At 41.1% G+C, this 25,757-nt stretch overlaps 2 protein-coding genes across 18 annotated transcripts in view; one reads left to right on the top strand and one right to left on the bottom strand.

The window, feature by feature from the left end:
* The window catches only part of COQ8A (coenzyme Q8A), a 46,695-nt gene extending 43,780 nt beyond the window's left edge, over positions 1–2,915 (top strand). The window contains exons 12-16 of one of the 2 annotated variants that reach the window (XM_055419765.2): positions 144–251; positions 390–455; positions 913–999; positions 1,789–2,115; positions 2,375–2,915. In XM_055419765.2, the coding sequence (XP_055275740.1) occupies positions 144–251; positions 390–455; positions 913–999; positions 1,789–2,076 (549 nt within the window). In that variant the 3' untranslated portion in view covers positions 2,077–2,115; positions 2,375–2,915. Of the gene's footprint in view, positions 1–143; positions 252–389; positions 456–912; positions 1,000–1,788 lie in introns of both variants that reach the window. The other variant, XM_088845514.1, reaches the window with a different exon arrangement.
* Positions 2,916–3,825: 910 nt separating this feature from the next.
* Positions 3,826–25,757, bottom strand: part of CDC42BPA (CDC42 binding protein kinase alpha) — a 297,091-nt gene continuing 275,159 nt past the window's right edge. For 10 of the 16 annotated variants that reach the window (XM_088845512.1, XM_088845513.1, XM_055419752.2 and 7 more), the window contains 7 exons: positions 23,088–23,172; positions 20,076–20,199; positions 19,299–19,416; positions 14,048–14,233; positions 11,250–11,367; positions 8,858–9,015; positions 3,826–8,228 (listed from right to left, as the gene is read on the bottom strand). In XM_088845512.1, coding sequence (XP_088701638.1) covers positions 8,097–8,228; positions 8,858–9,015; positions 11,250–11,367; positions 14,048–14,233; positions 19,299–19,416; positions 20,076–20,199; positions 23,088–23,172 — 921 coding nt within the window. In that variant the 3' untranslated portion in view covers positions 3,826–8,096. Of the gene's footprint in view, positions 8,229–8,857; positions 9,016–11,249; positions 11,368–14,047; positions 14,234–19,298; positions 19,417–20,075; positions 20,200–23,087; positions 23,173–25,757 lie in introns of those variants that run through there. The other 6 variants (XM_055419756.2, XM_055419759.2, XM_055419757.2 and 3 more) reach the window with 2 other exon arrangements.

The raw sequence follows: 25,757 nt of genomic DNA, 5'->3' as shown, positions 1-25,757 counted from the left end.
TATACCTGGAATCAAAGTTGACTGTGGGAGGGAGGTGGGATGGGGTGGATGATGAGAGGAGAGCAGGGGTCAGGCTTCCAGGTCCGGGTCTAGGGCGGGCCAGGTGGCCTGGCGCAGTGTGACCGGACCCATCTGGCCCCCAGATCTGCTATAACATCCTGGTATTGTGCCTGCGGGAGCTGTTCGAGTTCCACTTCATGCAGACAGACCCCAACTGGTCCAACTTCTTTTATGACCCTGAGCTGCACAAGGTGAGCACCCGGTGGGGCTCCCACAGGGACCCTGAGCTCCGCTGGACCAGGGCTCCGAGATCTGGGGGTCTCAGCCCCCTATTGCTTTGTCTCTCCACCCCACTGGGGCAAATCTTCCCTGGTATCGCCTGTCCCCAGGTGGCTCTTCTGGACTTCGGGGCAACTCGGGAATTTGACAGATCCTTCACTGACCTCTACATCCAGGTAGAGGGGAGGCGGGGGTCTGCCCTTGGCCGGTGCTCTTCTGGGGCTTGGAGGGAGGGTGGACTCCTGTCCTGATATCCCTGTCTGTCCCCGGTGTTTGGTGATAGTGGAGGAGGTCATAGCCACCTCAGGCGTAGAGGAAAGTAAAAGTCACTCAGTCGTGTCCGACTTTGTGACCTCCACGGACTGTAGCCCCCCAGGCTCCTCTGTCCATGGGATTCTCTGGACGAGAATACTAGAGTGGGTAGCCATTCCCTTCTCCAGGGGATCTTCCCGACTCAGGATTGAACCCTGGTCTCCTGCACTGCAGGCAGATTCTTTACTATCTGAGCCATCAGGGAAGCCCAAGTAAAGGGTGAAAGTGGATGTGCTGGCATTTGGGGGGAGGGGCGGCTACCAGCCCCCTGGACCCTCAGGGTCTCCTCTCTATGTGCCACCTGTGGTGCCCTCTGTCCAGATCATCAGGGCTGCCGCTAACCAGGACAGGGAGGCTGTACTGAAGAAATCCATAGAGATGAAGTTCCTCACCGGTTACGAGGTCAAGGTGAGCTCTCTTGACTCTGGAGGTGCACCAGGCCTGCTGAGCCATGTGCAGCCCCCGGACTAACTTTGGTGTTTGTGGGAAGGGTAGGATGTGGACTGCTTTTCCTGTGAAATCTGAAGGGTATCTCAGTTTGTAAGTGGATGAAATCAGAGCTGGTAGGGCAGGTTGGGCAGGCCCTGCCCCAGCCGGTGGGCTGAGGTCCTCAGAATACCAGGGCTGGTCATGTTTTGTGTCCCACCCCAGCCCATGTCGAGATCCCAGTCATTGGGCTCATTGCGGGCACTCAGGGCCTGGGTGAGCAGGTGGGATGGCAAAGCCCAGCCCCCACTTCCTGTGGCCTCACTGGGGAAGGGGTGAGGGGCACGCTGGAAGAGATTGTAGTAGCCCCTCAAGTGAAGGGGTGGCCGTCTTGGCGTCCTGTCGCTGGATAGCAGCACTCTCCTCTCCCAACAGTGGGGAAGGGGTGCGGACACCCTGCTGGTCTCGGGTCTGCCACCTACAAGGAGCGCAGAGGCTCACCTCGGCTCAGGCCTGTGGCTCTTTCAGGATTGACAGGTTTTATAAAACCTGTGGATCTGAGTGCCCTCAGGCTGGGTCATACCTGGCATTCTGCCACAGACCTGCCTTTCTTCTTACCTGGAAGAAAGGTCACACATTAAGTGGTTTGAGTTACCATGATTCAATCTGGGTGAAGCACTCACTACCCGCCCTGCCCCTGGGGGTGTGTGGGGGAGGAGCCCTGGGCTTGAAGCCCCCAGGCTCTTCAGTCTCCCCTCCCTCCTCCTCCAGGCCATGGAAGATGCCCACTTGGATGCCATCCTCATCCTGGGGGAGGCCTTTGCCTCAGAGGAGCCCTTTGACTTTGGCACCCAGAGCACCACCGAGAAGATCCACAACCTGATCCCCATCATGCTGAAGCACCGGCTCGTCCCGCCACCCGAGGAGACCTACTCCCTGCACAGGAAGATGGGTGGCTCCTTCCTCATCTGCTCCAAGCTGAAGGCCCGGTTCCCCTGCAAGGCCATGTTCGAGGAGGCCTACAGCAACTACTGCAGGAGGCAGGCCGAGCAGCAGTAGCAGGACCCTCCGTCCTCGGTCCTTGAGCCACTGAAACTAGTAGGAAGCTGGTGGTGCCCACGCTGCATTTAAACTTCACCCGGTGGGAGAGGGTGGCCGGGCTGATGGGGGGACGCTGCTCGGAGCCCGCTGCCCGCGCTTCTACACGGTTTTCTTGCTAAGTGGGTGTGGGGTGAGAGGAGCAAGGATGAAAATGCAGCCCCACTGCTGTCTGTCAGAATCTGCTTACTGTTTAGTTATCCTCTGAAATGGCTCTCTATAAAAAGACAATTTTATTTCCTCTTCCTTTTTGTAACAGGGGTTTTTTGCTAATGTGAATGTTAACCAGAAGATGAGTTCTTCCTTTGAATCCCTGCCACCAAAAACAAAAAACCAAACACCAAAACCAGAAAAGCCTTTTTGGATTTTATTGAGTGTGTAATATCAGGTTTGTGTGTGTGTGTGTATTTCTAGAATGAGACTTGTATTTTCTGCCTTTTCCTCTCCGGCCTGGATCTAGAAATGCTGAGCTGAGCAGTGCCAACAAGAACTACTTTGCCAAGCCAGGCCCACCCACACCTGCTCTCTGGCTGGTTGTTAGAGGCTTTCTTGAGAACCAGAAGTTTCCAGAGAACTGCCACCTCCTACGGGGAGGACAGGAGCCACAGAAGGGCCTGTCGCGCTGTCTCTGGGCTCCAAGACTGGTGTGTGTGGGTCCTTCCTCCCGCCCCAGGCCCCTGGGCCTTGATGTGCACATACGACCTGCTTGGACCCACGGGGTCATTTCAGGCTGTGTTAATATTCATACAATTCTTGTAATTGTCTGATTTACTTGTTTCAATAAAAAAAAAATCCTAGCATTCTGGCATTAATTCTTTCACTTGCAAAGGCTTCTGAGCTGATGGTGATGAGCCCGAGGTCAGTGTCACACCCTTTCCTGCCTCCAGATACTTCTGCAAGGTTTGGCCCTGTTCCCACCACAAGGCTCTTGGTACCTGAACCCAGAAGGCTTAGCCCATATTCATCATCAGAGAAAGATGGCAGAGTTGAGTAGGTGCAGTAGACTAGTCTTGCAAAGCCTAAAGGATTTCTTCACTGGTCCTTTACAGATGTTTGCCAACCTCAACCTCTGCACAACGACTGCCTCTAAAGCACGGTTTCAAACAGTGAACCAACAGATAACAGAAAGAAATGGCCATTACATGTGAAATGGAATGGGGCGGGGTCTCAGAATAATTATTTAGCTGCAGCCAATTTAAGCTCTCCTTTGTTAAGACCACCCAGGCCTTCCTGTGTGTCCTCAGCTGTGTCATTCTAACTCAAGCACAAGTTGTGGGACGTGTCTGCTGCTTCTCTGCAGTAAGAAGATAGAAGAGCAAGCTGTCACCGCGTTCAGTCAGCGGTGGCATGGGTCGGGAAGTCTGGCTGGGGGTGGGGTGGTCCTCGTGTGGGAGGCTCCTTTGTGGCAAGCGCACACAGCAGGGCGGCCCACAGATGTGCAAGCAGAGCCTGGCCTTGCAGACTGGGCATCAGGGAAGTTCTGACCAGAAGAGGGGAGCTGAAAGCCTCAAGAGAGTCAAACACTGTTCTCACCCGAGCTATGGAAGAAACGAAGAAAAGTCCTAGATTAACTCCCCATCCTTCCAGTGTAACGAGGAAGCTGGCTGAGGAGGGAGACAGGCAGAAATTGGGGTTCAAAGAGAGGAAAAGAGTCACTTTTTCGCCATTCCTCAGACTTCTTAATCAGGGGAAAAAAGACAAAATACTCAATTCTAACAGTTCCCTGTTTTATTGCAATACATCAGAGTCTGGTTAATATTAAGTGATACCAACATAAAATATCGGCGAGGAGTCTTGTTACATTTTTGACTGTCCCACCTTAAATATTTCTGTGCAAAAGAATCCACACCATTGTTTGGTAGCAGAGAATCTCTTATAAAGTTCCCTAAGACACTGAGGGGGTAAAACCAAACAAAGAGTGATCAGAGGCCAAAGCAGTTATCTTTTCCCCTTCCATACACACTTATTTGTCAGCATTATATTCTAAACAAAAAAATGATTACACCCAGGCCATGCAAAACTGTACAATAATATTACAATGAGAAAAAACCCTAAAAAATTTATAAAATAAATGATATTACACTATCAAATAAAAAGGCAGGTCATTTTGTTTTCATGAAATTTCAAGGCTGATTTGTTTTCATCAATTTCCCCCCATAAATGAAATGGTTTGTGTGTGTAACGGTCGTCCCCGGGAAGGGAGAGAGGAGTGCCCGGCCTGCTGACCAGCGCTGAGACTCGAGGCAGAGCTCCAGCTGAAGCGAGGGCCCCTTAGGAGCAGGGCTCTGCAGAGAACGCTGGACTTGTCATAATAAAGTCATAACAGGGAAAGAGGCTTTAAGATGGGCCCAATGAAATGCCGTGCGGCTCATCTAATGAATGCAGGGGCTGGGCCAGCGAGAGGAGGGGAGCGGGCGGCCCGGTCACTTCCCTACTGTGCCCAGCAGACTGGGGCAGTGGTGAAGCCTGGCTGCTGCTGAGAATGCCCCTCTGTCCAGAGAGTGGATGCTCAGCTTGACAGGGCTCCGCTGAGCTGGGAGACCACAGAGCTTGTGGACAAAGGCCAGTAAACAGCCCTGTTCTACATGGGGGTCAGGGATGTCTGCCCACCTCTACTCTGGCTTTTCTTTAACGATACCTGAGAGTCCATAGAAATGCAACTGGTCTTTCTCAGAAGTAGATGTGGCCACTGAGAAACAAAATGACACGACTCGAACCATATGGAAGGCAGAGAACCAGCTGGGGAATGACAGACTGTTGCTGTAAACAAAACGGGGATTTCAGATTCTTCCCTGAAGCTTGGGTACAAGCTCTGCTTGGGAAATTAAATAGATGGGCCCTTTTTAGGTGTGTTTCACAGCCTTAAAACTATGCTCCCTCAGAAAGAAGATTAAATCACTAAGTGTAGATGTGTGTGCATGCTCGTAAGGGGTGTGTGTGCACACACGTAACTAAAAAGGTCGCTTTAGCAATCATTTGACAAGGAGGAAGGCTTATGTTTTTGGCAAAAAGAAATATATATATATATGTGTGTGTGTGTATGTATATATGTAATTTTATACACCCGAAGCACATAGCAAGATTAAAGTAGAATTCAAGAGTAGACAACAAGTTGGCTGAATATAGATAGCACCAAATATCAACACATCTAGACTATGCCAGAAATGCCTCTTGCTTTTCCTTTCTACTGAGAAATAAGTTCCTGCTTCCACATACGCTTCTTTGAAGGTCCTGCGTGAAAACCAAGGATGAATTCAGACAGCAACATCACAGCTGTTCCGTAATCTTTGTCACTGATCCATTTCAGTGATCACTATGTTTTTAGTTTCTCTAGAATCCATTCCCCATCTTCTCAAATCATTCTTTTCAAGAAGCTTCTGAAGGTAATTGCTTCATATTGGAGAATGGGGATAAACCCAGTTGAATGATCACTATCTCGGGAAAATATCCCCCAGATTACCACCCTTGGCAGTGTTTCTCCCCCAAGTCTCCTATTGGACACCAATCATATTTGGGACTGCTCTCTTGCTACTGCTAAGACCATTTCAGATGACTGGAGTATAATCTACTGGGTTAGTATTACACCTCCCAGTGAGACCGACGGCCAGGACAAGCCCTTATCTGCCCTGTTGGGGGGCTACAGGGTATGACTCACTATACTTGCGTCCAGACTTCAGGTATAGTTATTATTTTGATCCTAAAAGCATCTGAAAGTAATAAGCACCTACAGGCAACAGAAACTTAGTTGTCAAAGCTATAAACTAATGGCTTAGTGTGGAGTCCAGTCAATCTCAGCTGGATCTGCCTCCATTTAGGAAGAGGTGAGGGGAAAGGAAAGAAGAAGGTGCGAGGCCCTGAAGGAGCGCGGGCCACAGACACTCAGCAGCCGGCTGGCAGGTTCCCTCTTCTGGGAAGTGCCAAACGTAAGGAGAGACTGGAGTCATGGCGGTAACCAGACTCGACGTCTGACCCTTGGAAATCTAAACGCACAAAAGTACTTCCACATAACACTTCTCTTCCAAAAGCAAAGGATTTAGAAGGTTAGAATTGTGCAGTCACTTATGCCCATCCCAAGTTAAACATAAATCTGAGCAAGCGCTAAGCTCAGGAAGTGTAAATGCCAAAGCTGTTATTTTAAAATTCTCTAATATTTCACAATTTAATGCCCACACAGGACCCTTTCTTCCCTCCCTGAACCTCAGTAACCTGCTCCTGAGAGTGGCATCCTCTGGGAATACTCCAGCTCCCTGTGGCCTGTGGTGGGAAGCGGAATAGCCGCGGCTGGTGGTATGTGTGTGCGGGTGTGGTGGTGGTGGTGGGCTGGTAAAACGACAGTGCTCACACACCAAGATGCGGACAAGCAATGGCAGGAACGCTCTTCCATTTTAGCTGAAATTTAAAGAAGAGAGCAGAAAATCTGTTGGTACTTCTCAGGGAAATTTAGGTAAAAAGTAAGAGAGGCATATTCTCTGTATGGCCATGAGATATTTTTATTTCTATCTTTCTCTACTCATGTGCTTAACTGGTGAAATGACTCTGGAGAAATAAATTCCTGGTTCTGCATCTCTTTCCTTACGGCAATTAAAACAGCAGGAATCCAAATGGAAATGGGACTAACACAAGGGAGGGAGGCAAAGCTTACCCGCTCAGGAAGGCCACGCAGGTCTGACTTCCTGTGTGCGGCAGGGATGAGCTGTCTGCTTCCCACTCCGTGTGGGAAAGAGTATTTGGTTAAGGCTGTTCAAGTCCTTGCATTTGAGGTTTTACATTATTTGGTAATTAAACCCCTTTCCCAGGCTTATCTGAGGATGCTAACACCCCCCTCAAAACAGATCCCTCTCTGAAGAGAAGCCAGCTCAGCTGGGGGACACAGGCCTCACTGCAAGCGGGGGAGGAGATTAGCCGAGGGAAAAAAAGCACTCTGCTGAACCTTTTTTATGGCCCTTCAGAAACTACGCCATTCCTTGTGTCCTTTCAGATGGAACGGATCCAGAAGGTGATAAACTAAGTTTCTACATTCATCTGCAGAAGATACCAAAATATAGTAACAGATGAGACGTGCAGTTCAAATTCTACTGCTAGAAATAGAAATGTCTTGGATAGAAGTAACCCTGCCTTTTAATGATGCTGCTGAAGAGGCTTTAAATGCTACAAGTCTGGTTCCCACTTTACACTCCAAATCGATGAAACCGAAGCCTCGGAGCGTCTCCTAAAGCTCGCAGGTGCCCGCGTCCAGCGTGAGAGCTGGCGGTAAGGGGATGCTTGCTCTTCCTGCCCTTCCTCTTTACACATCACTGCCTGGCCTTTCTACCCTTTCATTTTTTAGGTGGAAAACAGGAAACAACACATTTCTTTAAATTAAATGATCTCTCATATATGCACCCATTTTTTGTTGAATACAAGATGCTTCTTTTTACTATATACATTCAGTACTTAACCTCTACATTTGTGTATTTTTTTAAACTCTGTTTTGTAGTAAAATATGCATCGTTTTAGTGATAAGGGATTTACTGGCAACGATCAGGTCGACATTCACTGTGGTGCTGAAGGGGCTTGGCGTGAGCCCGGGACCCACTGGCGAGCCCCACGGGCTGTCTCAGGGCTACATGAGACTCTACTGTGAAAACAACGTCTGTCTAATCTTATTCTTATCGCTTACATGTGTGGAATCTGTCTACTTAAGCTACCTTTTAGGGGAGGGGTGAAATAGTCTGGAAAGCAACGCTAAGTGTATGAAATGAAATCAGTATTCATCTAAGCTGCTCAATGAAAGTCTGCCTTTATGGTTGTTGCTGTTAAGTCGAGGGGGGCGTGGATGAAAGTCCTACAGGCAGAATTCCTGAACCCCCGCCCTGCTACTGCAGTCAGCCCTGGCGTTTTCAGGCAGAGGATGGGGAAGAGATGACAGTGAGAGGCAGGGGGCAGTGGAGGGGAGCCCAGAGCATCTGCGCATGGAGGCTGCTCACGGTCCCAGCTCCCGCTCACGGGTCCCAGCTCCCGCGGTCCGTGCTCTCCAGAGATAGGCTCTTGGTCTTCCGGGGCGACACTGGGCTGGGAGGACTGCTCAAGTTGGAACTGTTGGAAGCTGTGGAATGCCGCGGAGAATCAGAGTCCTGGGAGGCCAGAGGAAGACATCAGGGAGTAGCAGAGGGTCAGGAGGGGCTCGGGTCACCATGGGTCCTCTCCAGCCACCCTGGCCAATGACATGTCAATGGACATGACTTTTCTACAACCCGTTTGCCAATGCAGGAGACATAAGAGACTTGGGTTTGCTCCCTGGGTGTGAAGATCTCCTGGAGGAGGGCATGGCAACCCCCTCCAGTGTTCTTGCCTGGAGAATCTCATGGACAGAGGAGCCTGGCAGGGTATGGTCTATAGGGTCACAGAGAGTTGGACACGACTGAAGCGACTTAGCAAGCATGCTTAACTTCTTTACTGTGGGCAGAAAGCACCTTTTCTGAGCTGATTAAGAGGCACAGAATATAATAAATTCTTCTAGTCCTTTCTGCAGGTTTTTGGAAATGCAGGCTATTTTCATATGAAAGCTAGAAGTCTGAACACCTCCAGGGTAACTGCAGCTTGCAAGCCAAGTGACTGGCTCCGCCACCCTTGCTGGAGCGTGCGGCCGATCCCTGTTGCAGTCCAGGCGGCAGAATGGCTTCAAGAAATACATTTACCTGTCTGGTTCAGGACCTCTCCAGAAACCCGTCCCCAGGCGGAGCTGCTCCCCACAGGCACTCACCTCTCCATCGTAGTCCCGCGCTGGGGCGTCGCTTCCCTGGTCCATGCCTCCCGAGGACAGGGAGCCCTCTGATGGTGAGGGCATGGGCTGCCGCTTTGCACTGTAGCTGCCTCCAGAGAATTCTCTCTTTAACGCACTGCCGTTCTGCGCAGATGACCCTACGGCACAGGTTCAGGTAAAACTTTACACGTGTAAAGGGGACGACCCTCCAGACAGTACACAGATGGCTGAGGTGAGGAGCCCTCCTTCCTGCCTAAAGCCCACTGACGGACAGTGAGTCCGGCTGTGGCCCCCCGACAGTGCAGCCCAGCCTGGAGCCCAGCCACCGGGGCTGCTGGCTGAGTGGGCAGCATTTGCCAGGCCGCCAGGCTCTGCTTTCACTGGCTGTGCCCAGGCCGCCCTGCTTGCTAGGCGATTCCGCAGAATCACTGCCTCAAGTCTCCACCCACATGCTACTGTCTCAGGCTTTCCTGCTCCCCGGGGCTCCTACAGCACTCATAGCATCTGGATATTAGGTTGGAATTATGTGCCTGCCATTCTTTTAATGGATGGTCCTTGCCTCTGGAGGCCCCTGACAAGAAGAGGGCAAGGAGCAGATGTTCAAAGCACACATGCTGAATGATGAAGCTGAGGAGCGCAGATCTCAGGAAAATGAAGACCATGCCACCTGATGATGCAGAACTGTCACTCAGCTTCCAGAGAATTTTCATTAAAGACACAAAGGAACATAACAGAAGCATTTTCAGTCCACAGGGCAAAAAGCCCCAGACAAAAAAACAAGATGTGTTTCTTTAAACTCACCCTTTGCTTTAAGAGTTGGGACATATCAAAGGAGGACGAGCAACCATCCAGAGGAGGAAAGGGGACAACCAGAAAAATCTCGGAAATATCAGGGTACTGTCAGCACCTATATATGTTCAACTTTTAGCACTCTCTACTATTTTTTAGTTTTTAACCTAAACATGTTTTAATTCTGTTGAACTTCAATATTAAGATCACCATTCAAAAAAGACAAACTGTGTTGAGGCTTTAGCACAACTCCAAGGTATCGATGGTTTTGCGTTCCTGCTGGTTTAACAAATCCCTAAAATTGAGTTATGTTGCATTCAGAATTCAATGAAATGTCACGAGGTGACTGGTCAAAGGATATGTACTTAATGATGACCCACATTCAGACGTCTTCATGGACTGAACAGGAGCCTGCCTGCTGAAGCCCTGTCCTTGGTGATCTGACAGCTTCCTTCCAGTTTCTTTCCTGAGTCCCTCAAATGTGTCACCATAATCTACTTACTGCAGAAGTTACCAGTGCTGGGTGTACGCTGCGTATTATATTATGGAGCATTAAAAATACCAGTGCCTGGGCCCCATCCCAGACCAACAAAAGCAGAATTCCCAACTTAACTTTTAAAAAGCCCTTCTGATGATTCTAGAATGCATCTCAGGTTGAGAACCACTGACTCAGCCTTACTCCCTAGGAGATCTGCTCCGTCCCAACACTCCATCCTATTTCTAGAGGTGTCTGTCACTAGACATGTGCTGATTTTCATTTGTTGATGTGTTTCTTTGGATAGGCACTTTTTACTTTTTCGGTGCTGATCTTCTATCTTAGATTATAACCTAACTGAAGGCATAAATCATTTTTTTAAGATTTCTCTTCCAATATTCCGTGCCTAGTATAGTCTTCAACTTAACAAAAGCCGTAACGCAAAGCTACTGTTTTAAAAATTTTGTCATTCTGAATAAAAAACCCAAATCACCATAGAGTTCTGCTGCTCTGCTTACTAACCTAACTGTGTGACCTTAAACAAGTTATCTTGTCGGAGTTTCAGTTTTCTTCATTTGTAAATAAGAAAATGAATTCTACCTTATGGGGGTCTTGTGGGAACTGAGCACTCAATACACAGAGAATAAAATGTCAGAAGGATGGTGTCTGATGGGGCTGCCTAGTGCTTAGTACGTTCTTCCTGGGATCCTTTCCTCCATCCTAGTGATCATTTAGAGAACCTCACCTCTGTGATTTACACATTTTCTTTTTAAGTTTGGGAAAATTCCTTTCAGAGAAAAATTACACTCAAACGACCCTAATCTTAAAAAACTGAGATGGGCTGTTTTGACTGAACAGCAAAGGGGACAATCTGAAAACTGTGGTCCTAGGCAGGGTCTCTTCCCAAAAGTTCTAGATGGTGATTTGGGAGGTTGGGCACTTCTCATCATGGCCTGTCTGTCTCCCAGATGGACTGTGACCTCTAGAGGGACCCCATGACTTTTCTAACATCTGCACTTACGCCTACAAGGCGTTACCCAGGCGGCTCTGAGACACTGACGCCTGGTGATGCACGAATGCATGGCTGCTGCTTTGCTGTGGATGTCTCCTGCAGCCCAGGCTACTTACTTGCTGACAGGCCACTGCTGGCGCTCATGGAGCGACCGGGTTCAGGGCGGGATTTGGTGATAGACGGAATACTGACCGAGCCACTGAATGCTGTCCGACTTTCCTGAGGCCGAGGGTTCTAAGATCAAAAGAGAAAGAAAAATTGTTCATCCAGAGAGAAACTGATTTTTGACAGAGAGGTCTATTTTTCACCCTAATCTCAAGAAATAAAGTTGTTTAGACTATAGTGATACAGAACATGAAACAGATTATATAATCCCTCCCACCCACAAAGGTGCTAAGGCCCTAATAGAAATAGACCTCAGGCCAATCAAACGTGTTTATCCTTATACTCACCGAAATACTTATCAGTAAATAAGAATTTTTTGTTGTTGTTGTGAGAACAGTAAGTGAAAGTTATATGGTTAGAAGTGACAGTGAAATGTAGAATTACATGGACATCTGCAGATAACTGAAGCAAAGCTTTTACTATGTCTGAGATTTTTATTTCCTTAGGAAAACTCAAAAGCTGAATAAGCCTATTTAGAAGAGAGTCACTTAAAAGCATGTTCTTCTCAAGTACTCCTTCTACTATTCTGATACCGAAAGTGCCATTTGCATGTTCCCATTTTAGTCAGCAGGCAGCCGCCCTGCCTCACAGACAAAACAGCACGAGTCCTAACTATGACATCGGTAACCATCTCGGCCTGGGTGAGGTGATTTAACCTGGGAACGCTGGAGGGACAAGTTCTCCATCTAATACTGAATGATTCTGGGGTCCAGTGTAGGAGAATGACCTACACCTAAACAGGCGGTGTGTAGGACCAGCCTTCTAAACGGCTCCTCCATGGCCCCAAACTTTTCAGACTAGAAGGGCTGGCTGGTACCTGAGAGAAGGTTACGACAACACAATGGAGGCAGGGCCCAAGCCAGAAATCAGGAAAACATGCACTAATATATCTCGTGAAAAACTCCAACTCATACAGTTTAAAGAATCACACACTTGAAAGTTGGCAGGCTGGCTGCCTTCAAATACCGCCACCGCTATTTTGATTCATATATCAAATTTGCAAAGTCCATGTAATTCTTATTGTGTTATTTGTTTAAAGCCAATGTTTTACCTTTTTTTTTTCCCTCTAACAAAATAAAAAATTTAAAATGGAAACAGTCAGTGCTAGCATTTCAACATCCACTCATGGGAGCCACCCTGTGAGGTGCCAGTGACATGCGTACGATGCAGCAGAGGAAAGCTGAAGAGAGACAGGGCTATCAGTTGAAACCTTTCCACTTTTATTGTTTTTGCTATGAACCTTAAAGTACCTTGGTGTTGTCCTTTTCTAGAAAACAAACCTACTCTAGAAGAAATGGCAAAAATGAAGGCCTATAAAAATACCAGTGGTTTAGTAACACTGAATATTGAATAAAAGAATGACACACAGAAGAGGTGCCCTGGAAAATTTTTAAAAAAACCGCAAATCCAACAGTTTTATTGTTCATCCAGCTGAAGTTCAACTTCATTATAAAGTAACATGAAACTTAATCTAATGGTCCTTTCACAAATATGCTTAAGATTAGGGTAAAATGCCCACTAATAGTAGTGTGTCTCTTTATAGATGACTAACTTAGGTAACATTTCCACCATCTTTTATATCAAAAATTCTTGACTGATTAGTTTATACAACCTCCTCTAGAATCTACTCGCTGTAATCTGTGACCAAGCAAACAAACTAAGGCTTAGTTTATCATAAGTAATCTTATGTCATCAAATAAGACATGTAAATAACATTACAGTTTAATGTCAGTGACAATGACATTTAAAATATAATTTGGAATAATTTTATAATACAAACAAAACTAGAAAAATAAACTCCCCCTACACATAGTTTTCTTATTGGAAAATGACTAAATATACAAATAAAAAATAGATGCTATTTTTTTTCTAAGTCACAGGAAATGGGTTTGCATGATATAATCCAAATATTTTATTATCTACAAGACAAACTTGAGAAAATGCCCCCTTGAAGTCAATACATATTTCTTGATGGAAATAAGGATATTCAGCTTGAATGGCTGCCAGCTCTCTGTCCCACTGCAGATCTGCTAGTTACAAGGATGCAAGGCTGCACGGAAGGACCCAGGCCACTGTCCCCCAGAATGCAGCAGACTCTGCTTTTTTGTTGTGTTGATTTACTTCTCTTATTTTGGATCCTAACTAGCATTAAAAGTGCATCAGCAACTCAAACATTAATAAGACTACCTTCTTTTGGCAATTTTTCCTGTTATTCACTGATACTATTATACTTTATATTTTTAAGAATTGTGAGCTCTTTGGAAGGGGGTTTATTGTAGGTAAAAGGTCTGTAGACAGGCCTACTACAGACTTCACTAAATATTAAAAATTTCTCTGAACTGCACTGGTTAACGAGCTAATGAGCTATACAGAATTAATAAATTCTAGGACCTGTTTTTTTTTTTTTTTTAACAGAATAAAGACTTACTCGGGGGCTATTTCTCACGGTATCTGTAATGAAATATATCATGATGGGATTATCTTATAATAAACATAGGAAAACCTCCAATACTGTTTTAGAAATAACACTGAAATCTTCCCTAGTCCTTATCTTTTTCCTCAAAAGAAGAAACAAAGTAGAACTTGAAGACAGAAGAGGAGGAAGAGGAAGGATAGAAGTCTGGCAGCAGAGAAACAGGCCAAAGGAAAACATACACAGAATGTACCCCCTTGGCAGTGTTACTTATTGAAGCCAGGCAGAGATCCGCACAGGGTTAGTACAAGTTAACACCTAACTCAGCTTTCATACCCTCCGAGTCATAAAGCTTGGTGTACCGGGGACAGAGCGCAGAGACGGGGAATATTCAGGGTTTATGGAATCAGGAGAGAGAAATTTTTCAGCAGAATTAACAGTCATGTGATAGATGTGCTCAAAGTTGATCGGAGAGGAGATCAGACCGGAGTGATGATGAGGGGATGGATAAGGGAAACCCGGCTAGCAAAACAACAGAAAGAAAAAAGGTAATGAGGTAATGGAAATGGATTCACCAGATAGATGTGACATTCAGACAACATGCACGTAGAAAACCATGAAGCATCTCGCATCAATAACTGAAACCATCAAGAAATACTTTTAGGCCTTAGAAAGTTAAATTTTGTAGTCTTCTTGCCAGTTACTTGAAGAGTTGATTTGCAAAAAGTCATTTGCCTTGTAAGATTATTCTCTTATTGCTGTCATCAAGATGAGTAGAAACTGGACTTTCAGAAATACAAGTAGATTTTTGAAATTTAGTTCAGTGTTCTCCTTAATCAAAACATGGCAAAAAATCTAAACAAAAACATTAAGGACAGAAAAAGCAAGAAATAATTAAAGAACAAGTGAACCTATTAATACAACCAGCTTCTCACCAGAAGGGTTATGAAAGTGTTCCCTGAGAAACTGAAACCATTTCCTGTATTTATAGACTTGACATGTGTTTGCTTTTACTGATCTTATCTTCCTATAATGAGTAACTCCAGAATGTACTGTATGCCTGGTGGCTCCTGTCTGCAATGCAGGAGACCTGGGTTCGACTCCTGGATCGGGAAGATCCCCTGGAGAAGGAAACGGAACCCCACTCCAGTACTCTTGCTGGAAAATCCCATGGACGGAGGAGGCCGGCGGGCTGCAGTCCGTGGGGCCGCACAGAGTCGGACACAACTGGGCGAGTGACTGAATGGAATGTGCTAACTACTGGTTCTCCTGTAAGCAGCCCAAGCTGACCTCCACTCAGACACCCGGAGAACATGTTTGTTTTTAACAAGAGAACAACCTTTTCTTCAATGTTCAAGTGTGATTTTAAAAAATGAAATAACGTAACACTAAAGACACAGAACAAAGTTTTTGAAAACAAGGACTCTAGTTTTCATGTAATATAATTTGTGGATATTTGGAGACATCACTTAGCACCTAGTCACCTTCTCTTATGGGAATGTTCAAAGTTCAGTTCTTAAGAACTATGTTTCAAGAAAACATCCTAAGATCACCTCATTAAAGAGGTGATTGAGATTGAATGACTTCCCAGAGAGATGCTGACTGATATTCTCATGAGTTGAGATGAGGTTGCTTTTTTAAAAAAAAAATCTGATAAATCAGGGAAGCTTAAAAGAAAGGCTCCTATATAAGATGTTATTTTAAATTTAGAGATGTGTGTGAAATCAATACTTGCTAAGCTCTTTTCCAAAAGGAAAAATTATTCATGGCCATATAACTATGACTTTAAGAAGTAAAATTACTTCTTAAATGTCTAAAAGGTCATTGAGCTAGAAATTTTATTTATTAACAATTTCAGGAACAGGGGAAAGACTAGGAGAAGTTTTATGTGCTAAAAAAAAAAAAAAGAAATCTTTTAGAGGTAAAATATTACACTTTAATTCAGCTTGAGATAAATCTAGTCTTTATTACCAGTATCCACTTAGGAAAAAAGGTAGATGACAAAAAGGATTCCAGGAAACTACTACAGTATGTACTTGTAAGACACACATGCTATTTTATATTAATTGCTTATATTCTCTTGGTTCACTAAGCCACACATGAAAGATTCACACTGATATAGGACAGAAAATAAAAAATGACTCCCTTACCCTTACTATCTTTTCCACACTCATGAGGCAAACAACCTGCTTCAGTATCATTTTGGTACAAAGGAAACAGAATAAGCTTCCAAAGACATTCAATAAACTTTCTAAGCTTGTAAGCATTTCACAGGAAGGCAATACTGATTTGAATAAGTTAAACATAAAAATGTCTGGGGTACATGCTTTTTGCACAAATGACAACCTAGCTTTGGTATTTAAAAGTGCTTCTTATATATGTTAACATTAGATGAGATGAATTTAATTCATCTTTTTTTTTTGGAATAGTTCATTAAATACAGAAAACTACAGTGGAAGGAACATACTAAAATCTGAGATTAAAATATCACAAGCTTTTCAATACATGTATACCTATATACACACACACAGATACAGACATGCATATTATTTTCTTTTCAGACATGCATATTATTGTGTTGTTTACCAATGTTTACTCCAAGATAAGCAGTTCTGGTAAGACAGTATATCAAAAAATATTTGTTAAGTGATTAAATGGATGCTTATGAAAAGTCCCAGCTTTTATGTTCTTAGCTGGTAAAAGGAAGAAAGGTGAAAATAAAGTGAGACTGTGAAAAACAGGAGTTCAGACACATAACATTTTTGCTACAATAAATACTCCATGTACAGGTGAATAGGTTTCAAAAATTTACACCAACTTCTTGTCCTAGAAATTCAAAAGTGTTTATATGATAAGAAAACATGAAATGAACATTAAAAACTGAACTGCACTGCTAGGGCAATAAATCACTTTTTTACCAGTGAGGCAGTCAATGGTTAACAAGATCAGTGACACAAATACTGAAAATCAAGAGGTCTAACGGGAATAAGTAGCCAGCACAGAAGGCCATGTGTCATGGAGTAAGATCAGGGATGAATCTCTGGAAAATGCTATCTGAACTTATTTTGCACAGTAATTAAGACCGGATCTTATTTGGAACAGCAACAACAAAAATAGAGATTTCCTTTACTTTAAGTGGTGGGAGGGTAAAGGGAGGAAAAGAAGGGATACTGTGATACAAAAATTATTATTATGTTTGAAATTTGACATTTTGCTTCTGTGTACATACAGGGTGTATAAAGATCAAATCTTATTGTGTATGAAGGTCTGAAAGAATTCTGAAACATTAGCAAACTAATTTTTCACCTGGTCAACCATTTCATCTGGTCATTCATTTTATTAAATCCTGAAACTATTTCACCTTAAGGAACAAACTGTGGGATATAATAGAATTTATAGAAAAATTTTCCATAATTCTTTTTGCTATGTTGTTGGAATATAATGAGAGGAAAACTATATTCTTTTTTGTGCATAAATTTGAAGCAAGTGTGAAAGAAAGCTTAATTTTGAAAGGCTAATACCCCTTAAAACTTTGTTCACTACTGGAATAATTTTGTGTTTGTTGATGTGTTGCTTTGCAACATATGGATGTATTTGAAATTTGTATTCCTCCTGGCGGGTTACAATCCACAGGGTTGCAAAGGGTCAAACAGGACTGAAGTGACTTAGCATGCATGCACACATCCCTCCAAAATGCTAACTAGCAAGTGTTAAAAACTATTATTTAAATTTCAAAAAGTTTCATTAAGATAGTATATAACACTTGTTCTAGCAAATGTAAGCTATACATATATTCACATTTCAACTGTTTATCATAATTAAAAATTTCTCTCTCCTAAGTCTTTGTACCTTGCACTGTAGCTTCTGTAAAAAAAAATGACAGAAGATTTGAACTGTATGGTTCCGTTATGTTTACTTATGAGAAAAAAGGAAACCCAGACTGAGGGATTTCAGACTGAGGACTTAAACAAATGTTCAGAATGGGAAAGGAATAGAGAAAATTCTGAAATCTGATTCCCAGGCAAAAACTGAAAAAAAAAACAGGGTATTAAATATGATAGATAAGTAAAATAGTTTAACATTTAAATATGGTCTTTATTTATGCTCAAAATTTTCAGCTTACTATTTATGTTCAGCCTTAACTTTCTTACTTTAATTACTATATACTGATTGGCTATAATCTCTTTGCATACTTTATATTTACCCAGCACAGCTAGTAAAAAGCCCCATTTCAAAAGGATAAATGATTATTGTGAACGATTTGAAAGGAAGGAATAGTACTATAATCATATAACATCTTGATGATAATTGGTAAAAAATAAAATGACAGCAGGAATGTCATATTCATTCATAAACAGAACCAACTGGTTAATTGAGATATTTATAATGTGGAACTCAGATTCAAATTAATGCAGATTTTTTTTTTTTTGGTTACTTCCATGAAATGGATGCAAGATTACCCTTAAGAGTTGAACTTTAATAAAAAAACTTCATTGTACAAATTGTGCTGTTATTTTTTCTGTCAGTGATAGATGTTTTTATCTTCTATCATAGTAGAGTTAGTAACGTGAGTATTTAACACTAGACTTTCTTAGAAAGAGCTTTGGGTTAAGATTCACAAATCATCTCCCAGACTGCCACAGTATATAAATTATGCCTAAAATTCTGTGCAAAATCTAGATGCTGTCACCACTGATCAAAAGAGTCATGTTAAAGTTTCAAAAGGAAATGGCAACCTACTCCAGTATTCTTGCCTGAAGAATTCCATGGATGGGCTACAGTCCCTGGGGTCACAAAGAGTTGGATACGACTGAGTGACTAACACATGTAGTTTGAGAATACCATAATACTGAAATGTTAAGTATAAACAAAGCTTGGCTAATTAGCTAATTCCAGATTAAGATTAATATTCTTAATCTCAATATATTAGGTCCAAGAATCCAATCTTCATGTTGTTAAAAAAAAAAAAATTTCCAATTTGTACTTTTTTTATATAAGACTGACTAGGTAACATGTTTGTAATTAGGCAAATGAAAAAGATTTAATTTCATAATCAGATGAGAGGTGTGACCATTAATGAACAAGCTAATATGGTTTCGATGGGAGGTGGGCCAAATATCTGTGTTGAATTGCTATAACTTAGTGAAATTTTAGGGAAAATTTCCTGGTGGCTCAGATGGTAAAGCATCTGCCTGCAATGCGGGAGATTTTAGTGATTTGGTAACAAAGTTCTGAACCTTAGTATAGAGCCTCTCCATATCTGATGGTTTATTTCTCTAAAACGGTAAACCTAGATATGGGAGAAGTTTATAGGAGATGCAACTAAATAAGAAATGGTGTGCTTGTTTTTTGATATGTAGCTAAATTTAACATTTTTCATCAGTTATGTCATCATGCATCTTACATATATCGTGATAGTCTGAGAAAAACATTTCCTCAGTACACCAATATATCCTTTCAACTCATGTATTTAAGCACACACATATATGTGTATACACACACACATTCATATTTATATATATATCGGTTCCCTCACACCTTATTCTTAACCCCATCTATATTCACGTTCACTCTTCATTTCTCTTACCATGGGCAAGTCTTTTAGGATCTGTATTCCATCTCCTGGACCCATATGTGCTATGTGGTTAAAATTAGTTGGGTTAGAAATTAATTTATTTCTCATTTCTGGATCTCGTAACATCTCCCTGTAAGAAAGAACACCTGTTCAGACACTTTTGTTCCATGACCAATCTAGATAATTTTAGAGAAAAGTATATTCAATTTTTTTCATACAAATAAACTGTGAAATCATGTTAATAAGGACAGAATTAAAATAACAGAATATTCTAAATAAAATTTTAACTTAGACGATTTTGTTTTAAAAGATCTTATGCTTTTTGGTGGGAAAACAGAGTTAGTATTTAAATATGAAGCAAGTTCTTACTCTACAGATAATTATGAATATTTTATGGATGTCCTTTTAAATAATTGCTAATATATTAGAAATGTTTTTGTGTGTAACTGGACATACTACAAGGCTACTTCTCATGAAGAGAACAGTTAATCGGCATAGATATGTTCTATGTTTTTTATAAAGGCTCACATTCTAGAACTTGGAACTATTATATATCACATAGAGAAATGCATCAAAATATGGTACTTTAATCTAGTACATTCTCACAATTTGGAGAGTATTAATTAAAATTACACTGAGAAATACATTCATTATTGCAGTTTTTAAAATCATAGAGAATGACTGACTTTCAGAGATCAAATTTTCCTTCTAAATCAAATATAGTATTATTACCAAATAGTCCTTCTGATGCTACAAGCATCTTTGGATGAGTACAAATTAATTATCTACCTCCTCTGTTGCATTCTCTCCTCTTCTGGAACTCTGAAAGAGTAGCGCCTCTTATTGTTAATATTTCTAACCATTTGTTTCCGACTATTATCCGATGTTTCAGGAACCACCAGCTCATCCCCTTCTGTTTAAAAATAAACCAAAAGACAGCAAAGAACAATGATGTTCTTTAAAGTGCTAAAATGCATTTTATTCATTAACCCCCAAGATGGTACAAATGTCAATCAATACAAGTATATGCAATTCTGATTTTAAAAGTTGTGTGCTGATAATCACAGTAAATAAACAATAATTTTCAACAGAACATATGTAAACAAATATATGCTGAAATCAAACATAGCTTACAAAGTATATTTTCACTTTTATTTGATTATAAACATAAAATGGTACAATTTTACTAGGAGAAAAAAAGAAAGATGTAGCTGTCCTGGTGTCCCATCACTTTGGTTACCCCATCCACAGTATCTCTATACCAACTTCTCCCTCCTTCTAAGTATTCGTTTCAATGGCTTAAGATGTTAAAAAGTTCTTATTGTTAACCTGCACAGCAATCAGGCGGATTCTTTATCATCTGAGCCATCAGGGAAGCCCGTTACATATACTAAAACATTTTCTTTGAAGTTCCAATTTATAAGATGTGGAGTAAAGGAAAGGAACTGTGTTTCCTATATACTAGTTTCTTTATACTAGTTTATATACTAGTTTTCCCTATTACAGTTTCTTTACTAAAGGTAAGAATCTTATTCTTATTCCTACTCTCCTGATCTTGGGGGGATACATAATCATATACACCTAGTCATCTAATGCCCGTATCTTTCAATTTTAATACCTAGAAGTAAACAAAACTCTCAACCATGGACACTGGAATATGGTGAGCATACTCTAAAATAGACAACTGTATCCATACAACATGAGGACTATCGTTCTCTAAATAAGATAAGGAAAAAGAGAAAAGCCAACCTTTTTAATAGCCAGAAAGAAGTTTTTAATAGCCAGAAAGCTAAAGTGAGAAAAAGGAAGTGGGAAGAAACCAAGGGGGCCTTTAAGCCAAGCCAAAGTAAGATAATCAGTAAAAGAGCAACAATCTCCTTGTAGCAAAATAAGTTAGATTGCTTTCCTAACACCAAAAGTTAAAAAGATAATTTTTAAAAAGTAGATGAGAATTTGAGAATTACGAAGGTAAAGCAGACCTTGGTGAGTTAACAGTGGCAATGGGAGATTTCGGACAGCCAGAGGGCTGCAAAAGCGCTCTGAGCTCTTGAAAGATGAAAGAGAAATAGACAAAACAGGAAGAAGACAAGAAAGAAACAGAATCTCCAGGAAACAGGATTTCCTTTCCTTAGACTACTATGCTGTTGAGTCTTCCTTCTCCAATCTCCACCTTTACTCCTGGCCTAGAGTAGAAAGACGAAAGCATAAAAAAAGACAAAATGGAAAAGGTTTTATTCTGCAGACACAAACTGGATAATGAACATATTTTAAGATTATCATGGTTACACACAGTGAGAACAGGGGAGATTTAATACACTGAGTAGATTTAAGTATTTTACACAAATAGTTAGAGCTCCTCTAAGAAACAGATGGCTTCCCAGGTGGCGCTAGTGGTAAAGAACCCGCCTGCCAATGGTGGAGACAAAAGAGACTCAAGTTCAACCCCTGGGTTGAGAAGATTCCCTGGAGAAGGAAATGGTAATCCACTTCAGTATTCTTGCCTGGAGAATTCCATGGACAGAGGAGTCTGGTGGGCTATAGTCCATGGGGTAGCAAAGAGCTGGACATGACTGAGTGAGTGACTAAGAAACAGATACAAAATTAAGTATCGAGTCTTGGAGGGAGGGGCAGTAAAGCACAAGTTCATGGTGAGTCCATCACTGAGCAGGACTCATTTCTAATAACCCGAATGTCCTTTCTCAAGTCAAACTGAATATCCTCTTAGCATAGGACTTCTCCTACAGTCACCTGTCTGTATACCAAGAAGACGTACCAGAGCACCAAATCTGAAGCTAAGCATTTGTGTGTATGTTAGTACTGAAAACAAACAAGCAAAACGGAAACAACAAACTTTTGATGGTTTTTGTTGTTGTTAGACGATACAAATTTATTGGAAGAGTATGGGGGGAAAAAGAAAGGCATAAATAATATAATTAATCCCAACTACCCAGAGGTAATAGCTAAGTATAAACATTTTAATGTGTTTTCTTAATGGCAATGTTTTTCTTATATTTAAGTCAATTTTAATTATTATTTTTCAGTACATAACGTACCACTAATTACATATGCATTATCTAGATCTACCACAAAAGATCATAAATTTATGATACTGCTGTTATGGAGAAATTTGTTGCTAAGACATGAGAATACTATATAGAAGATAGAATTATAATAATCTCTGTTAAAAATAAGGTTTTAATTGTTCACAACTTGCTTATTTAATCAGATGTGTGCAGTCTCCCTGGCTAGGACTCACTCCACTACTTTGGACACGGCCCTTGCCCTGTCCGGGGTACTCAGGAGCCCACTCCCTCTCCTGACTCTGGACCCTCCAGTGACTTTCCTCTTGTCCCTGCTTCTTCTGCTGCCCACGTTGCCATCAGCACTTCAAAAGTTTTAAGCCCTATGCACTGGCAGAAGATGTACTCCAGTAGTCCTGAATCAGTACTCTGGGTGAGTTTTCACAATTTTAGTGCTACCAATTTTGGTTAGGTTCAACAGTATTAAAAGTACAGAAGAGACATTCAGTTACACTTTATCTATTAACCTCAGTAATCCACAGAAAAATAACAAGGTAGGTCAGAAACAAATATTTTGCTTATACAGTTATGTGAGCCTGAACAGAATGACTTTTTGTCAAGTAGTTTATCCCAATATACTGACAGTATGATAGTGGTCAACTGCACAGATCCTAGAGTAAGGAACACCTGAGTTTAAGTGGCTCTGCCACTTACTCTCTTTGGCAGTCAGCTTAGCGAGACTGTTTCTATGAAGCTCTCCTATTAATGTGTATTTTCTTACCTGCCATTTTATTTTTGAAATATATCAATCTAATTGTCTCCAAGCCTAAAAGATTTAATGATCCTTCACTGTTTAAAGGACGAACCTAAAATAATAAAAAATAAAATTAATATTTTAACAAGGTTCAAAAATTAAATCATAAAACTTTGACATACTTGTAAAGCACACATTCTTAAGACTTTACCTTTCCTCTTCAAAATCAACAAAAAATTTAAATTAATTCTAACTAGAAAGGTATAAAATTATCTAATTTGTAATGATAAAATTTTAAAGAAAGAGTATTCTTGGCAAAAAAAAAGTAAAATACATTTAAACCCTAAATTTAACTTTTAAAGCCATTCAGTTCAGTTCAGTTCAGTCGCTCAGTTGTGTCCGACTCTCCGCGACCCCATGAATTACAGCACGCCAGGCCTCCTTGTCCATCACCAACTCCCGGAGTACACCCAAACTCACGTCCACAGAGTCGGTGATGCCATCCAGCCATTTCATTCTTGGTCGTCCCCTTCTCCTCCCGCCCCCAACCTTTCCCAGAATCAGAGTCTTTTCCAGTTAGCAAGCAGATAATGATACTAAGATATTAATACAGATACTCTAGGAATCTTATTTGAACTAAATGTATACACAGGGCAGGGATAAAACTGTACATCTATGAGGAAAGGAAGGTCTGTCAATACATGGTGATGGAGCAATGGGTATCTACATGGAACAAATGAAACTGAACCCCTATTTCACACGTTACACAAAAAATCAATTCCAGATGGATTACACACAAAGGTAGAAGGTGAAACTTTTGAAAGGAAATAAAGATCTTATCTTTAAGACCTGGAGGTAGAAAAGAGTTTCTTAAGGAAAAAAAAAAAACCATGAACAATAAGAATGATATATTTAACTACATTAAAATGTATAACAGTGAATTTTCGGCAACAATAATAAATGTTCACAAAATACACCATGAAAATTAATAGATAGGTCACAACAGGAAAAAGATCCACCACACTTATCACTAACCCAGTCTCTATAGTATATGAATAACTTCAATAAATCAATTTAAAAAAATTATCAACTAAACAGAAATAGGGATAAAAAACATGACCAGGCATTTCACAGAAGAGGAAATATGAACGATGAAGAAACATGAACGATTATCAACAGCATAGCTAACAGAGGACACACAAATTAACACTTCATGAGGTAGCACTTGATAACCACAAATAAATCAGTTACAAAACTTTGAATTCTGACAATGGCGTGGGTCATTACGAAGTCATATACAGATGGTAGGAGCGTCAACTGGTACAGTTACTTTGGAAAAAACTGTCACTATCTTGTAAGGCTGAACACTTGCATTCTCTGTGTCCTATCAATTTCATTCCTTGGCATATGACTTAAAAGAAACTCCTGCATATACACACCTGAAGACATATGCTGCAATGTTCACAATAGCAAAAAGCTGGGAAATAACTCACATGTCTGCTAATCAGAAGAATATATAGTGATCTATTCACCCAAGAGACTATTTTATAGCAGTGAAAAGCAATGAAAAAAAATATAGTACAATGTAACATGGATGAATCTTACAAACAATGATGAAAGCAAGGCAAAGATATTACACAACATTTTATTATTACCTCAAACACAAGCAAAACTGAACAATATATTGCCTAGAAATACTTAAATACACAAAAATTCTGTATTTTAAGAAAAGGGAATGATGGAACACAACATTCAGGATAAAAAATACACAGGTAGATTCAGTGATATTTTGGTAATATTCTGGCTCTTAAGTTAGTTCATAAGAGATCAGTTTATTATTATGCTTCCTTTATACATATTTCAAAATTCACATGGCAAAAATAAAAGGGAAAGTTAATTGTAACCAGTCCGAACTTATAAAATCAAGGACCATATTTAGTTGTTTTATAAAATGTGGCAGTATTTACAAGAGCTTTTTCCACCATTAAGATTTAAAATTGGGGCAGATTTTGAAATAAGATCTTGATTACTTTCTTTTACCTATCCCTCTAAATCCTGTCCCTCAACTAATGACACATGCTACATATATCAAACTATCCTTCTTCACTTTTTGCAAAATAGACATTCTACAGTGGTAAAAATTTATGTTACCATGGGGGAATGTTAAAGGAAAATATTATAGTTTATTAGGAATATGTGAAACCTTTATTAACAGACCTTTGGTTCTAATTTTAATCACTTTTCTAGCCCATGAAGTTTGTCCTCATAGGATTAAAACTGCATACCATTATGTGAAAAACAGTAAAATTACAAATGAAACACTCCTTCAGAGTTCCTTAAAGTGAAAGGTAACACTGGCATTTTAAGTTACAGAATGTATTATAGTTGCTCATTATGATAATAATCATACTTTATATAGTGAAACTAAATGCAATAAAAACAGTATGGTGCTGAACTACCTATAAAATTAACCAGCTTGAGTGTTCTTTTTTCTCTTAGCTAAGTCCCAAATTCCCACTTACATTATTACATATGACAGAAAATGCTAAATTAGTGAAAAATAGCTAAATAGTCATATAGTGTTTCACTTATACTCATTTGTTCACTTAGCCCATATGTTTCTTTTTTTTTCTGGCCACACCACATGGCATGTGGGATCTTAGTTCCCTGACCAGGGATTGAACCCATGCCTGCTGC

Source organism: Moschus berezovskii, chromosome 17 (assembly GCF_049115385.1).
Source record: "Moschus berezovskii isolate FMDL1 chromosome 17, NW_MosBer_1.0, whole genome shotgun sequence".
NCBI classification, from domain to species: domain Eukaryota; kingdom Metazoa; phylum Chordata; class Mammalia; order Artiodactyla; family Moschidae; genus Moschus; species Moschus berezovskii.
The sequence above is the reverse complement of the archived record's forward strand: the minus strand, read 5'-3'. Positions and strand labels throughout refer to the sequence as shown.